Source organism: Diorhabda sublineata, chromosome 5, assembly GCF_026230105.1.
Source record: "Diorhabda sublineata isolate icDioSubl1.1 chromosome 5, icDioSubl1.1, whole genome shotgun sequence".
NCBI lineage: Eukaryota > Metazoa > Arthropoda > Insecta > Coleoptera > Chrysomelidae > Diorhabda > Diorhabda sublineata.
Window position 1 is genome coordinate 20282716 of NC_079478.1, and position 18523 is coordinate 20301238.

Sequence of the window (18523 nt, forward strand, 5' to 3'; positions counted from 1 at the left end):
GGCTAGTTCCAATGAACCTTCCCCACCATCAAAAATTTCCACGTCCCACCTAAAATATACTCAACGAATCTCTCTCTCTCTCTCTCTCTCGGTTCAATAGAGGTGGTCCAATAGTACGTGACGCCTTCCGGTACAGGCGTTCTTGGAAAAATAATTGGCAACAGACAGGCGTTCTTGGAAAAATAATTGGCAACAGTGTGTAGATAAGGAAAGGTGGTAATATGAAAAATTGTTTTGTTTTCACTATTTTAATGAATAAATATTGAGAAAAAAATTACTACTTTCGGGATAGACCCTGTAATTCGATTTATATAAATTTGTAATAATATTATTTATAAATTTCAAGAAGTTATTTATTTTATGATTGTTACGGAAATAAAGAAAATGACTTAATCATTTAATTTTTATCACGAAATAAACAGTATCCCACTGTATATTTAGAGATAGTTCCTAATATCCGCATTCCAGTGGGAAGTGTTTGAATATCATAAGCTCACGTACTATTGTGAGATATTTCTGCAGAATCGGGCGCCACCTCGTCTATACCCGTGAACGGTCGCCTAAACAACTGCAGTGACGACACACACTCTGTACATCCAGACTGCCCATGTTTCAATCTCATCCAACATTAAATATTTAATACTCTGATAATATTATAACAAAACGACAAGACATTAATTTTCTAATTAACAAAAATGTTGTGATCCAAGTTATTAGTTTTAAAATAAAATTGAGTTGACGAATTAATTAGTTTTTCTTTGAAAACAGGTGAAAATCGATGTAACACTTTTAGGTTATATCTCGGGAAGTGCGGTTAAAACGGTACGGTTGTTGTTTAAAATAATAAGTGACAATTATTAACATAAATAAAAAAATTTTTAATAAATAATAAGAAAAAATTATAGTGTGATATTTGTATTGTTTTGTTAAAATTTTAACCACTCATAATAAGATCAATTTATTGAATCTGATGGTTGATATTAAGGTTAGTTTTTGAACGTTTGCCAATTTTCAAATATGCCAGGAATATAAGTGGGAAATTTGTCTCTTTAACATTGTGCTCTTGATGTTGCATAATACAAGTGATATCTTGTGCTGGTATTTATCAATTTTGAATTGTAATCTCAGGTAAATTCAAATGAAATAACATATTTTTTAAGCATGGATTTTTTTTCTAAATAAAACATATTCGTAGCGACATTTTCGTGTTTTAAATTTAGAAATATGGAGTTAAAAATAAATTAGAACTAGAACTAATTATAAACTTTTTTTTTATTTATATTTAAATGTTTTTAGAAGTTTTAGAGAGGTAGATATAGGTACAGGACTATAAAGATTTCTTTCTTCTTTTCCCTTTATTAAACATACGATTATTTTTTTTATTACAATAAAAAGTCGAAGTAAATCACGGTATAATATTATTCAATTAGAAATTGTATTAATTTTTATGTTAAACGAGGTCTTTATCAACTTTTCATAATCTCAAAACTTCGACATAATTTAATGTGGCTTGAACCTTGTAGTATCAAAAATGATGTTGAAAGAAAAATTTACGACAAAAATTCAAACAAATTACGACTTATTACGAATTAAACTACGCGAAATAATAAAAAAATTCGTATCGATTACGGCCCATATTATTCACCTTCCCGAAGTTTAAATTATATCAGAAAACGAAAATTATTTCATTTAAACAACATTTTCTATTTTATTTATGTCATAGAAAATAATAATAATAAAATTAATTCTTATACTAAACAATTGAGTGAAATGTTATTTTCGTCAGCAAAGATAAAGTGTCAAAACATCTATAAGAACAAACGTCAATCAGAGGAGTTTTCGATTCGATGTCTCAAATACATTTATTCAAAAATCGATTCGAATTCATGCCTCCAATTATCAAATATTACTTTTTGATTCTGTTTTTGTTGAAATTATCAATCAATAAGTAGAAAAAAAAATATAAATTACTTTTAATTCTTGTAGAAACCATTTTTTTCAAACTATAAAAATATCGAAGAAACATTTCGATTCTTGTTTAGTTATTAAAATCAGCCAAAGTAATATCGAATCGTGCATGATCGTGTTAATTATTTCAGATATTATACCACTTTCTCATAGTCCAGTCAATGACGGTAAAAAGTATAAAATCTGGATTAAGTTTTACTTATAGATATAAATTATATAAATATACTTATCTTTATATACCTAAATTGTTTTGAGATTATTTTTAATCAATAAACATGGCAACATCGGATCCGTCTAATAAACAATAAACTTGTCCAAATAATTCTAATAACCAGGGGTATAGAGGGGAGAATAAGCGTCAACGTCATTTTGATTTTAGTTTCGGTGGTAAATTTGAAATTACGACAATCTCTAGGTTTCTAAAGATACTTCTGAACTTGCATAAAACTTGTAATATTTTGAGATACGTAATAACATCAAGAAGACACTAAATCAATATCAACAACAACAACGTTGCTAGTTAACGTATAATAATTATTTCTTACAATTATAAAGATTAAGTATTGGTATTTATGTATTGTTTTTAATATAATTTTTGTTAAAATTTGCTCAATTTGAACACCTGCGCCATTATTTAATAACAGAGACGTGACAACGCTTTATACGAAAAAACAAAATGGAGGTTCTTCGAACTTTGGATACGTACGCGTCTAAGCTCAATAAGTCGTATGACTAACATACAGATGGCGCTGGTATGAGAAAAACGGCCGCATATGTGGGAGAAAAAAACACTATTTCCCTAAAGCAATTCAAGTCGATGGCAACGATGATTAAATTGCTACCTCGTCCACAGTTTTGTCCAGATCTGGCTCTCAGTGACTACTAATCTCAAAAAAGCGCCCAAATGAAGAAGCAATTTCCTATTTCGATGTTTTTTTTTTAATAAATCATACGATTTATTGAGTGATGTTTCATCTCTGGTATCAACGACGTTTTTAAACTTTTTCTAAGTGCAGGACTATGATTTCAAATAAATTTTTTTTGTTAATTATATTTTAAAACAATAAGAAAATAATATATTTCGTTTATTTCAGTTGAAAACATAATAAAAAGTTTACAATAATTGCCTTATAACATAGTATTTAAAAGAAAATGAATAACCCAGTAGTGCCTGGACTATAACTAATAAATTAATTAACGAAACAACCATATTTGTAAATATAAAAAGAAATACGATACTAGCAATAATAAAATTCGTCAAACGTCATAAAATAGTGTCGGTTATCGATTAGAAAAAAAAAACGAATTAATATAATCGATTAAAATCTACAAAAATATGTCGCAAATTGCACTGTGTAATTATACTAATAACGATAATAACAACAATAATGACAACATTAGTGAGGATTCCAGTCAACTGCCAACTATATATAGGTAAATATTTTTACTGTATTTTGCACGCGCTTTATATTTCAACTTACACAAGTTAATGAAACGTAGTAAAATCAAATATATTTTATTCACTACTAAACATAAAGTAAAAATCGTGACATTTGACATTGACATTTTTCGAACACGATGCCAATTTAAGACGAACTACCAACCTAAATACTAGTAGTATTTACCATTATTATGTGTAAGACGAAATATATAGAGATGGGAAGGCACCTAAATAACTTAACAATAACAAATTTCAAGATTTGGAATACATGGAAATGGGAGGTAACAAAACGTTTGTAGCCTTGGAACAGTTATAAAGAGTTAATATACAGGGTGGCGCTATAGAACGTGCATATTTCATCATCTTTTTTCGCGGAGTAAAGGGGGCTTAGCGTGGTTGTATGTAAAGGTTTGTGTCCTTGAAGGATGTTTGTCTGTTGTTGCAGGTGTCGCGCACCGATAGCGAGCCTGGACTGTATGGAAGAGTTCAGTGCCGGTAGCGGGCTTAGCGGTTTGGCGGAACGCGGAGGAACCGGTGATTCCACGATAACGAAAGAGCAGCTGCTTTTGAGCGGGTTGACGCATTCGGCGCCGACTGTACCTCTACAATTGACTAGACAGACTTCGGTTACGCCGGGACTGAGGTACAGGAATTTGGGGAAGAGTGGATTGAGGGTGTCTAATATCGGTCTCGGTAAGTTTTGATTCTTTAAATGTCGTCTTCGAGTTTAGGGAATCAATTTATTAATAATTTTCGGCGAAGCTGTTTGTTTGTTATTGTGAAATAAATTATATAAAACATCCTAAGAAAGATTATTGTAATAATGTGTAGGAAGTGAAAATTTCTAAATTGGATTCTTTAATTTTTCTCAGAATTTATTCATTAATTTTCAGTTTTTCGGAATTTTTAAACATTTTTTTCGTATTAATTAGTTATTTTTTTTTCATTTTAGGAGCAACGAATTTTTCGTATTTTTTGCATTTTCTAAACTGATATTTGCTGGAATTTATTAAATAATTTTTAATTTTTCCGAATGTTTAATTTCCGAAGCTACATACTTTTTAGGTTTTTTTATTATTTTTGGATCGATTTTTTTTCAAACTCATTAAATTCTTCGATTTTTGACACTTTTTTCGAATTTCCTAAATTTCTTGTTTTTCGAATTATTTGTTTTTTTAGTTTTATTTTTCAAACTATGTATTTTTCGTATTTTTCAAATTCTCTCTTCAATTTTCTTTTATTTCATTAGTTTCATTATTTTTCTTTAGTTTTCCAAAATCCCCGAACAATTTTTACGAATTATTCGTTTTTTTTTTAAATTTTTGTTAGCTTTTACTCTTAAAACTAACAATTTTTATTTTTTTTTTTGAGTTTTTTCCCAAATTTAGAGAACGAATTGTTTTCCGAATTTATTTCCTAAGTTATTGGTAATTCTTTAAAAGTTTTTTTGAAATTATTTTCAATTGTTTTTTTTAGATTTATGATATTTTATAAATTTAATATAAAATGTTTATTTTTCTCTTCACATTTTCCAAGATAAAGAAATTCTTTTCTAATTTACTACAATTTATCAAATTTTTCCAAATGTTCCAGATTTTACAACGCATATATATTTTTTTGGATATATTGAAATTTTCAAGTCATCTCAAATTTTTGTTTTATTTTAAAATTTTCCAGATTTTTTAAGACGAATATTTTTTTAGCTTTTTTGAGCAATCTTCACATTTTTATTTTTTTTTTAACAATTTATCGCATTTTTCGACATTATTCGTTATTTAATTCAGTTTGCACTCGATTGTCAATTTTTCATAATTTTTAACGAAGTTTTTCATTGATATTTGATATTTTTTTGATTTAATCTTTTCAGGCACTTGGCCAACTTTCAGTCCTAATTTAACCGAAGAGCAAGCGGAGCAAATAATTGTATTGGCTGTGGAAAGTGGAATAAACGTCTTCGATTTATCAGAAGCTCATTCAGGTAATTTCTTTCTATTTAAAAAAAATATCAAAATATCCAACATTTTCCTTCGATATAATCCGTTGTCCCAAACCGACATTAACAAGCTTTTTCTTTCACTCGACGTTATCCATACGCCCTTTCCAAATCAACAATGTACACACCATCTCCAAATATTACTGGCGATTCAGCATGTTTTAGGTAGGAATTAGTCACAAAAGTTATTCAGATTTAGCACCGATGGATTTTTTTTGTTATAAATAATTAGATGCTTTTATTTAGGTACACGAGCTGAAGTAGAATTAGGTAGAATTTTATCGAGAAAAGGATGGAAAAGGACGAGTTATATTGTGACTACAAAAATTTATTGGAGCACGAGGTAGGTTTACCTAATTTTGTTTGAAATTAAAAATTTGTATAATTTTTCTCTCAATTTTCGGACTTTTTTAAAATTTTTTCGTGTTATTTGTTTTTCAAAAGTTCCATTATTTTCATCACAAATTTCCAAGTTTTCTAGATTATTTCAATTTCGTGATTTTTAGATTTTTTCTTTTACTAATTTTTCGATTTTGTTTAGTTTTTCACCGAAATAGTTAATTTATCATAGGAGTTTTTCGTTTTTTCTTCTTTTTTTTTCGTTTTCCGTTAATTTGTTCTAATTATTTTGATTATTCCAATTATTCTTTTCTACTTTTCTCCAAATTTTTAGACATTTTCTTATTATCTATCATTTTCCTGATTTTTTCATTAATTTTCTATAATTTTCATTTGAAATTCTAAATTTCTGTTATTTATTATTAAATTTTCCATTTTTTTCTACTTTTCTCCAAATTTTTAGACATTCTCCCGTTTATAATAATTTTCCGAATTTCTACCATAATTCTCATCAATTTTTTACCTGAAATTCTCAATTTCTATTTTTTATTATAGAATTTTCCAAATATTTTTGATAATTCTCGTTTATTCTAAAATTTTTAATCATTCATATTTTTAAATTTCAACTATCATCGTAATCCCAACCACGACATAACTAATTTATAGACGTATAATTATTATATTAAATCCAACTTTGAAACAATTAACTCAACTATTCATCTCCCTTTTCTTCCTGTATCATATTTCCAGCCATACACTATTTGTGTGTTAAGTTGACGTTAACTTTACAAAGGGAATCCCTCTTGACGTTACGTCATTTCCTTTTAGATCCCAATTTACGTGTGTCTATGTTCACAATCGCTTTTGAGGCTATAAAACAACTATAATAGCTTTAGATCTGGCAACCCTCATAATAACTAAAGACATATGTCAATTATCTCCCTCTAATTTCTATTTCAAATTTTAAATATATTAAAGCTGAAATCAAACAAATATTCGTATTTCAGATCGGAAGAACGCGGTTTGTCACGTAAACACATCATAGAAAGCGTCAAAGCGAGTCTGGTCCGACTGCAATTGTCTTATATCGATGTCGTCATCGTTCACAAAGCCGATCCGATGTGTCCGATGGAAGGTAAATAACTATTTTTATATTTACGTCGATCATTCAATTACCTTTCTACGAAAATCGATAGCGTTTTATTCGGAATCGATTATACTTTGATGTTTGATGCACAGAGTAGGCTTCAGTTCACATTCGAATATAAATATTAAATTTAAACTTATGATTTTTGACTCACTCTATATTGGATATGTCTTCAAATATTTCGTTTCGATTAAATTTTGTTATTTGATATACAGAGTAGGCTTCAGTTTACATTCGAATTTAAATATTGAATTTGAACAAATTTTCGATTTTTGGTCGTAAAAATTCGAACAATTGATTTTTTTATATAAGTTTATAAAAATCGATTGAGCAGAACCTGCGTTTAAGTTATATTTGTTTTCCAGAGGTGGTTCGAGCTATGCATTACGTCATCTGTCAGGGTTGGGTAATGTATTGGGGTACGGCGCGTTGGTCACCCGTTGAAATAATGGAAGCCTACACCAATTGCAGACAATTCAACTGCGTCACACCAATAGTTGAACAAACCGAATATCACATGTTCTGTCGCGAAAAAACCGAACTTTACATGCCGGAACTTTACAACAAAATAGGAGTTGGTGAGGACTCATTTATTTTTCTTCATTTTAACGAAAAATTCGTCTCCTTACACCGGTCCTGTTTTTTTAAGTGTAGAGATGAGAATTTACATCGCTTCCAAAATAACAGTTATTTTCGAAATTCTGTATAGGTTTGATGGCTTGGTCGCCGATCTCTATGGGGTTCACTCAAGGTCGCGACGACGGAAGCGGAAGTGGAGGCGGCGGTAGCGTTCAATTATTTTCGCGCGCTAGTTTTAAAAATAAATACAGCTCCTTCTCGTGGACTGAAGATGAAACTACCGCCACCAATAAAGAGGTAAAAATTACGAGGCATTGAAAATTTGGTATTTTTATGGAATTGTTTGTTTGCAGAGTTACAGTTGGATGAAAGATAGGCTGCAACCAGACGAGTCGAGAAAACAGGCGGAAAAAATACGGGAGCTGAGCGCGTTGGCGGAAAAATTGGGATGCTCTTTGTCCCAATTGGCCATAACGTGGTGTTTGAAGAACGAGTCCGTTCAATGTTTATTGTTAGGGGCTAATTCGGTCGATCAGCTCTACGAAAGTATACAATCCTTACAGGTAATTATCAAATTTACAATATACTCAAAAAAATCCCATCGACAGAACGTTATAATTTTTTTGATATAACCTCGTATAACGACCTAACATTATAGTCTTCTTGACATGACCCTGTTTATAAACAAAATGTTGTCTTTTTACATGACCTTGTATAATATACAAATGTTCTAGTCGATTTGACATAACCTCGTATAATAATCGAACGTTATATTCTTTCGGACACTACCTGCTATAATGACAGAATAAAATATTTTTTCGACATGACTCCGTATAAAAATTGAACGTTAAAATTTTTATTAAATGACCTCATATAACGATCTGACATTATAGTCTTGACATGACCCTGTATAACGACCGAATGTTATAATCTATTTGATATGTCTCCGTATAATAATCAAAATTAAACTCTTTTTGATATAACCCCGTATAATAACCGAACGTTATAGTCCTTTTACAATTTACAAATGTTATAGACTTTTTGACATGACCTCGTATGATTAAATAACGTTATATTCTTCTCGACATGACCCTGTATATCAACAAAATATTGTCTTTTAATATTACCTTGTATAATGAACAAATGTTATAGTCGATTTGAAATAACTTCGTATAATAATCGAACGTTGTAGTTTTTTGTACACTACCTGGTATAATAACAAAATAAAACATTTTTTTGACATGACTCCGTGTATAGACCAAACGTTATAATCTTTTTGACATAACCCCGTATACCGACTTGGTTGGGGGGCTGGTTCCCTCATTTTTTTCCGTGGTTGCGTATGACGTAACGTTTACGAAGATAAGTTATCTCTATAGTGTCTTTTCCTTCACACCCCGTATAATGGATACACCTTTTTAATGTATTTTTGGTATCAAACTATTATTTTTTAAAGATTTTTAACTATACCTTGTACATGACAAAGTATTTGCTTTTTGATATCGACTATAATAACTATGAAGGTTTTTGATGTAATCTCCTTTAGCCCCCGTATAAATAACTTATTTTCCACATTTTTTTATGATATTGCCACTCCAAAAACACGTTTGTTAACAAAATTTTTCAAATGATACCTTATTTATTAAACAACATTTCTACGCTACTGATTTTTACTTAAAAAACAATTTAATAGGAGCTATTGACATTTCCTTTGTTATAATACCATGGTATTTTTTTGATTCGATTAAATATGTCAAATTTCTAAATTTATCTTTCACGGAACTGTCCAAATTTTCGTAATAAGCAAATATGGAACAAATCGATAGAAAAAAGAAGGTAAAAACCATAATTATACCACAAGGAGCGTTCGATGCTAACGATACGATAGTTCTGAAAGTGCCCAAGACGCAGAATCAATCGTCGCGTGCAACCAGAAGATCTGTTCCCCCGCAATCGCAATTCGTCGAACAGCATTACGCTCCTCAGGATACGTGGCGAGCCGAAAGACCGTCTAGAATACCCGATCAAAATTATAACAGGAACTACGTCGAAGGTCAACACGAAAGCGGGAATTATACTACGGAACCTGCTAGAACCAATAAAAACTACCCGCAACGAATTAATAACGTGAGAGAAAGTGGATACACTTTTCGAGCTTTTCCCGACGAAACAAACTATACTTTAGCCCAGCAAGAAGTACCTCAAGATAAGGCCCAACGGTCCGGTCAAGATAATCAAGGTGAGTGGGATGGAGATCTGGTAGAAAAATACAAACAAACGCTCTTAAACGAAAATTATCAATATCAAGGTTATCCAGAAGGTCCGGTTCAAGCTCAAGAAGATTTTGGAGATAAGTACCAGAACTACTATCCTGATTACCATGAATATCAGGAGAACTAAAGAAATTTATTTGTTTCATGTTGTTAAATTTAATCATTTTGTCTGAAATTAAAGTACCAACAATTTTTTATTTGGTTTTTATATTTATCGAAAGTGATAACACCCCCCCCCACACTTTAACTAAAAGGTGAATAATCTTCGACGGACGTATATGATAGGTTTGTTCCGATCTGCTAATCCGAACCGTTCTTTTCGATATTTTTGCGTAATTTCCGGCTATGCACGTTCACAAACGATGCATTAGTCGGTTGGAACAAAAAACAAGAATCGTTTGTATAACTTACAACTGCCATATTGGAACACAAAATCTATACTGCGCAGAATCGTCACTGTATCCACGACAGTTTTTGATGTGTGGTAACAGACCTAACGTATACGAATATTAATTTTACTAAATGTCTGGCCATTTTGATTTAATTAATTTCATTTATATAGAAAGAAAACTGTTTGGAATATAATAAAAAAATAATATATTAACTTTTCATTGATTATACCAGTCGAATTATAAAACAACAAAATTGAATTTTTGTAAAGATTTCTTCGATTTTATTGAATTTGAGAAACTTAAAAAATAGACAATTGGTAGGAATAACAGTTAATTTAGGTGGATAATTGAGAAAAATCGTATTGTCAAAATAAAATTGAAACGTCATCGTCATAACTGCCTATATTCCCATATTTGATATCTGACATTCTATGATGCTTTGCAGAAAACTATAATTGCAACGTCTTCTTCTTTTTCGTTTCCTGGTCTTAACTATCTGATTGCTTCAGTCACATTCCTTTTTTATAACTAATATATGTTTTTTAACTATGAATACTTTATTAAAACTTTGTTTTAAGTATTTATTGATCACACTTTTTATATCGAACGTTTTATAACCACGCAATTCAACCTGCAATTTGTATCAGGCTAGTGTTCAATTATAGGTAGTATAGGAGTCCATACACTATAATAATTGACATCTATTTATTGAAGATAACGAATTTCAGTGAAACGTCAAGATTTGAGGAAAAATACGTGAAAATAGGATCAATTGGTGAAAAAAAGTTATAATTAAAATGTGATACAACGTTTGATATAAAACAATGAATATATTAAATTAATTATTTAACGATTATTAATATATTTTTTTATATATCAAAAGTGTTCGTTATTCAACCACCTACCCTGCAACTGGTACCGTCTAATGTTCAATTACAGTTAGTATAGGAGTTCATACACTATATTATTTGAAAATAATCTATCAGGTAATGAGACACGTTAATTTTTGAAGTAGGGAATTTGAAAATAGGGTTAATTCGACAAATGAATTAAAAAAAATTGCAGGAGGTAAGATTTAGCTACGAGGTGATAAAATATTTGATATAAAATATAATTTATACAGTTATTTCATTACAGGTATATAATTTTTTGTATATTTTTGATATATCGTCGTTTTATTCATATTTTCAGTTGATTCCGAAACTTAACACAAATATGGTAGCCGAAATCGAACGTATTTTAGAAAATAAACCGACCCGACCTCCGATGGTATCCACTTTGGCGCTAAGATGACAATCAATGTGCCCCCCCGGTTCCATAAGGTGAATTACTCTGTTCCACAATGATAAAGATAAATAATTAAATCCGGATTTGTTTCAGTGGTAATCAGGGAGGCACTAGCGCGGCCTGCAGTCCCAAAGGCGACGAAGTAAGTAACGCCGACACCGACGCCAAAGAAACCCAAAAACTTCCGTTCTGCGAAATTCAGTGACAAAAGGCCACCGAGTTTGTAAAAACTCGTAAAAGTAAAACTCCCGATGAAAAACCGACGGTAAAAGAGAAGGTCAGATGGTCGTATAGCCCCGATGAAGGTCCGAAATGCACAACCGAAACGTTCATTACGAGAAAAAAGGAAAAGAAAATAGCTTCGAGTCCGGTGCCGGTATGAAAACGGAGGAATTTCGAGGACGAGGTGCTCATTTGAAATATTTGTTTCTTAATAACGTTAATCGTCATTTTAGCTACGGCGGCTTTTTATATAAAACGCCAAACTGCTTGTTTTTGTCGATTTTTAAAAATTTTGATCGAAAAAAAAATGAATTTTATCGCTAAAAGGACTATAACTTTAGTCCAGAACTGAATATAGTTCTATAATAAAATAAACGCGATTTAAATAATATAATACAATTTTTAGAGAAATAAAATTACGTACGCCACTGATTAAATACGATCTAAGCTATCACAATACCCATGACTTTCGAACGTTATCACTGCTTATTTGTTTTAGGAAAGTTTTCCAAGTTACAAGTGTTTTTTCTCGTCATATTTTTCTAAGAAAAAAAAATCCACCACTATCGGAGTAGTTTTTATACTGTATATAAAAATCTGATTTCAAACAAAACAAAAATCAGAATAAAACAATCATGGCGATCTATAAAATAATAAATTCGAGGCGTGTTTTCTAATAATACAAAGTCGTGTTAAAAAAATTCATCTATCAATAAGAAGACTTGATAAAAAATATCGCGACGTAAATTTCCCTCTCGACTAGTTATAATTTGAATTAATATCGTTACAGTTTCGTATCACAATATGGCGTATTAAATACACTCAGTGACGTGTGCAGTTTTACGAGGGGTATACTATATTATACAATTAGTGTTCTTATTTGTAAATATAAATGAAGATGTTTTTAAATTATATTAAACAAACTTGAAATAAGGTAACGATAAACCTCTGTGAATATTTGTGATCCGAACTAAATTTAAAAATAACAACGATCTTTTTGTCCAATATAATTGGTATAAATAAATTTGATGATGGAATGTTGTATTTCAACGAAAGTTGTTCGTGTACAGGAATATATTGTAGATTAAAATGAAAAAATAATTCGATAAATTTATTTCGAAGACATTCTATGGTTGTACTTCAGTATATTTCCGATCAGTTTAGCGTTTTCCAGGTCGTAAAATCCATTTATCGAGATTAAGTACTTCTCGTTTAACCTATTTTCCATAGATTGACTTCCGGTTCTGATTTTTGAACTTGATTTTTGAAGGGTAAAGTTTTATTTTAGGCGAGGCTATTTTTGGGGGATGGGGGCTTTGCTGAAGGGGAGAAAGACATGCATGAAGAAAAAAGTCGAAAATAATTGTTGTTTCAAACATTATTTACATTCAAATTCGTCTGTCTCTTGTTGTTAATCAGACTGAAGCGATGGAAAATTTTTTTTAGGTAGGTTTACTTTAGCTTTTAATAGGTTAGGTTTCCTTTGGCGTTGATTAGACTTCATTTACAAAATGTAACAAAAGTGTCTCGTTTATGTCAATTTTTGACTTTTTACCTTTTCGCAATTGTGATATTTTTTTTAAATAATTATAAAATGAGTTTTTGGGATGTTTTACGATGATGAAGTTGTCCATTTGGTCAGAAACGTTCTTTTATTTCAAAAAAATTTTTTATTCTTTATTTGCATTTAAAATAAACGCTTGAATCAATTTTTTTTTTAAAATGCGACACAAAAATTATTATAAACCAACCAATTTTCAAAAATTAGGTAATAAAATTGGTGCTACTTCGATGACAGCTGTCAAATTCTGTTTCATTCTTTTTTTAACAAATATAGCAGAAATTAGAGCTAAAATGTCATTTGTAAGAAAGTTTTCAAAATAATTTTTGAAATCGATTGAAAATGTCGAAAAAAATTAATTTCATCCGATTGGCAACTGTCAAAATTAGTTTTTAACGTCAAAAATCCACTAAATCAGTTTGATGACGAAAAAATGAAAGCTGTCAAAATCTTTCACATTTCTAGAAATCAGTTACAAATTGCGAAATTTCCGCATTTTCATTAGATTTTAGCAATAATATTCTTAAAACAGCTCAAAAATTTTTGCAATTTTGAAAATCATCAATTCAACAATTATTTCAAATGGATCAAATTCTTTTTGAAAAATTTAAGATTCTTTACAAAATTATTAGACAATAATAGAAAAATGTAGCGTTAATAAAAAACAATCGAATTGGATGGCTTTGTAATAATATCTAACTAACAACACTTATAACATGTGACAGAAAAAAAACATCAAAATATAATAGTAGTAATAGTAAAATATTAACCAAACTTGCCTGAATTGAGTTTTAATAGTAATAGGGTTTGATTAGATTCAAATTTCTTTTTTATATTTTCACCACGCATTGTAAAAAGCTTAAAATACTACTCTTCCATGTTTACCACATACGCCATATTGGAAACATTTTGACACGTCGTTGGAACTTTTAGAACACAACTTCGTTTAAGATCAGATTGATTATGTCTAAGAACTCATATAACGGAAATTTCATGTATCTACGCAGATTCGTAAAATCAACCAACTTATTTTATACAAAATAATTTTAAGTAAATATTAATACTACTTTTATCTAAAATTAATATTTGTTTCATTTAAAAATCAGGTTTACAACTAGTTTAACAAATAGGAAAATATGTATGCACGCCACAATGTAACAGTAGCCACTTCGATTTGACTTCATGTGTTCGTTATATTTTGTGTTTTTGTCGGGTATGACGTCATTTTTAGAGAGAAGCGATACGTTATTAAAATGATGCTTTCTACAAATTGTTGCTAGGCAAACACTCGCATTTAATATTATTCTCTTTTTTGATATTTCTAATGTTTCTTTGTTATAGCTGTATCAAAATAATGAGAAATTACGATAAACTTTTTTACTTTAGTAAAATTTCGGAATATTAATAAGAATTTTAAATGTTCTATACATTTTTAATATACAGGGTAGTTAAATAAGATGCAGGTTACACGTTATATGATATTATGACAAAAAATGGCAATATCCTTGAACAATTTTCGACATATTATACAAGGTATAGTAAAAGAATCTATTAAATCTATTTTTTGTAAACAGAACAGGAATAACCCTAATTAACTATATTTGATATTTATATCTGAGTTCAAATAATTAAAAATGTTTGCATAGTTATTGAAAATTTACCAATTCATTAATTTGATCGATTGAAATTGTATTTTTTCACCATTTTTTTTCGTTTTTGGAAAACTTTTTACAAAACACGAACAAATTTCGAGATTTTTCCAATTTAAACCATTATTTTACGTTTTGATTATAAAAATAATTAGTATTAGAATTAATAAATATCCATCAAAATAACAGTGTTGTCATTTAACAAATTCAAAGACATACCTTGTATATCTTATTATTCTCCGTGTAAAAACCCTCCCTGTATGTCACTATGTACAATTTCTCATTTATATTAATATAAATGAGAAGTTAAATAGTTTTTTTTTCAACCCTGTATGCATACGTCAAAGAACTGTTTTAGCTATTGATTTATTTTTAACCAATATCTACCTATAGTTTGTAATTTTAACATATCGCCATTAGCAATAAATAACACACTATTTTCAAACTGAATAAAATTCTGTTGACTCGTCTTTATTATATATTATTGTTATAAATTTATTGTTGATCTTTTGTACATATATATTATCTCTTAAATAAATTGTTTAACGTTTAATTTAAATGTATTAGTGAGCGCGCCAAATTTTATAAACAAACTAATTAAATTAATAAACATTCCATAGTCCGATTAAAGTTATAACCACACTTTTTTCTTTAAAAGTTGTCTCTATGGTGAATACTGTCTGTGTTAAAACGAAGAGAACCTTCTTTTCGACGTTGCCAGAGTGTATGTGTTTTACGTTAATTAAGAAACTTTTTTATTCATTGTTGATAATAGATGATTTGGTTAAATAATTTGTGGCACTCACTGTTTATATCGTGTACATAACGTGTAAATATATAATTTTAAATAATTTTCGAAGGGCAAAATATTAAATATATTAAGGATTTTAATTAGTAGACATTTTTCACAATTCGGAATTGTGCGTAAAACAAAATATAGTATTTAGTAAAATTTACGAATATTCACTCGTTTTTACTTATATTTTTTAAAGTTTTAAATTGTAATTGTTATTTAATAAGGGTAATTGCCCTTTTTTACTCCTCTTACGCTTTTAATTTTTATGAAATTGTAGAATTTAATAAACAAAAAGCACTTACCAATTCTCCTCTTTATTTTTTTATACAAACCTATTTATAAAACTATCAAATATGACGAAATATTTAAAATAACTGTCATTCAATTCAAAATTTAATACAACCCTCGTATACGCAAAGCACACTATCATTTCCCTAGGCCAAAACAAAACCAGTGTTGCCAATGATGATATCAATACGTCATACATCTATTCATGACCGTTTGTACTTTATATAAAAAAGATAGACGGTAGCAAAGTTTATGGATTTATTTTTTGTTCAAATTTTCACCATAATTAAATACTAAAATAATCTAAGAAACACATTCATTCTCTTTAAAATATTAATTTTTACATTTAACACGTCCTGTATCTATAAATGGTCATCTCTGCTATTTGGAAAGAGAAACAAAAAGAGATAGATATATCAAATCCGAACAATTTCACAAATCAGTGTTACCAACCCTTGGTTAGTATCTCTATTAATACAAGCAGTTCTTCGCAGAATTGCGAGAATATTTCGTCATATTGTAACTATTTGGGCCTCACTAGGCCTCGTTGTTATTGTAAATATTCAAACTGTTACTATTTCAAAATAGACTCAAAAATGCTTCTGTATGAGGCGACTCGATGTGATTTTACAAAATATCAATTAACTATCGGTAGTTGAGATTGTTTCATTAAACAATAGAGGTCGTTCGAAAAAATCGTTTATCAATTTTAATTATTATAATTCATTTTAACCGCCGTAATTTATTTTTATTTGGAAAAAAATGTGTTCGTAGGAGCATAAAAATTAATGAGCGGAATAAATTACAACGAGTTGCCTGTTAATTTGTTTTATCTCAAAAAAAAATGTAAATGCGTTCCAATGAAACCACGTGGGTTTACACTTGTTTCGAACTCTGTGGTGTGCGATATACTGAGTGCTTGAATTTTTTTATTAAAAATAATATATCCTTTAACACATGCTGTATTATTTTAGTTTTCCCAAAATTATTTCATTAAAAACTTTAACGTCTGACAATTCTGGATTTACGTCGTATCACTATATGAATAAAAATTATAATTTAAATAGGCGTTAATGGAAATAAAAACAAAAACATTGTCGTAATGAAATATATTACAGATTTAGAAAGTTCTTTTTTAACGTTCAGATATTGATAAATAAATGAAAATTGCTTGAAATAAAATTAAATTAATATTTGTCTAATCACGACATTGCTGAAGTTTCACAATATGGCCGTCTTTCCATAGCCACTCAACCAATAGAAATTTATACAGACAATCCGTGAAATATTTTAAATATTCCTATTACTTTATATTGACAGATAGCGATGGGGTATATTAATGACAAAATAAATATGAATTCTATTATTTCCTTTATAAATTCTATAATCATGTTATTATAATAAACAAATAAATAATCAGTCCGTGTGTATGAAAAGAGGTGTAATCATCGAGCTCGTATATTTTTTGAAGATTCTTCAGCATAAAATCGATGTGTTCCACGTCGCCACCAATGATTCTCAGTTGGTAAAATTGTTTTTAAAATGTATTTATATTCGATAGAAGGTACAGTTTCATATCGAACTAAATTCATTTGGATATCTATAAAAATAAAAAAAAAACTCTAATTTTAAAATTACATCTCTTAGAATTATTTATTCTATCATATTTTTATTGTCGTCAGTTTCAGTTAGTAATATGGCCGATCTTATATTGCTATTTACGTTGTTGTCAAATCGTTTATTTTTCTAAATTTGTGATAATTTTTCTATCTATTCCTTATTTATTATATTCATTCATTATAAATATTTGGAAAATTAGAAGATTTGACAACTGCTTAGATTTAACTTAAATAACACAAAAATAATCGACGTATTCTAATTGATTATAAATTACAACTATATAAATTGAAATTATTTACTCACCGGTATTCGGTTCAAAAGGAAATCCCAAAATACAAACAAACAAAGTTAAAATAAGTAATGAAATCACGTTAAAAACATTCCTAACGCACATTCTGAGAGAAATTGATATAATATTTTCGAAAGTATGGCGCAAACTATTTTTTTTTTGGTGCTTTGATGGTTACTGCATTCACAGACACGTCAACGGCATCAATCGGGCGAATGTCGTCTTGCATTGGAGCGAATTCGGAAATAGAATGAGAAAGAAAGTAATTTGGAAAATTGTTGAAGGCAATTCCCGTAAACGCAACACATATGGGTTATGAATTTCGACAAAAGGTTGAAAGTCATCTAACCAGTGCCGTAGATAATAAAAAATTATTTTTAAATTAATTATATATTGAATTAGTGATATGACTTCGGTTATCCGACATATTTTATCATAGATACTTGGAAAACATAGAGAAAATTGGGAGTTCATAATTTGAAAGAAAAAATAAAGTTATTCTAGACCAATTATTTCATCGATTAATTAGAACTGGGAAACATTTTTAAATATCAAACTGACACATAGTCTGATATGCAAATTGTTGGATATAATAAATAAAAATTAGTCGAATTTTTATATTTTCATCGAATAATATGTCTTATTTCACCCTTCTATTAAAAATAAGTCGTATGGTACG

At 29.3% G+C, this 18523-nt stretch overlaps 1 protein-coding gene across 3 annotated transcripts; it reads left to right on the forward strand.

Moving 5' to 3' along the window:
- The first annotated feature begins 590 nt into the window (after positions 1-590).
- Positions 591-16889, forward strand: LOC130444738 (voltage-gated potassium channel subunit beta-2). Of its 3 annotated transcripts, none has more exons than XM_056780015.1 (11): positions 591-822; positions 3063-3402; positions 3855-4102; positions 5277-5387; positions 5649-5745; positions 6749-6876; positions 7254-7466; positions 7598-7764; positions 7821-8030; positions 11324-11454; positions 11513-16889. In XM_056780015.1, the coding sequence occupies exons 2-10, from the start codon at positions 3305-3307 to the stop codon at positions 11423-11425; spliced, it is 1374 nt and encodes a 457-aa protein (XP_056635993.1). In that variant the 5' UTR covers positions 591-822; positions 3063-3304; the 3' UTR covers positions 11426-11454; positions 11513-16889. The 3 variants fall into 3 exon arrangements, with proteins under 3 accessions (XP_056635993.1, XP_056635994.1, XP_056635991.1); XM_056780013.1 differs by having other exon boundaries at positions 599-985; XM_056780016.1 differs by lacking the exon at positions 3063-3402 and having other exon boundaries at positions 591-1128.
- The last annotated feature ends 1634 nt before the right edge of the window (positions 16890-18523 follow it).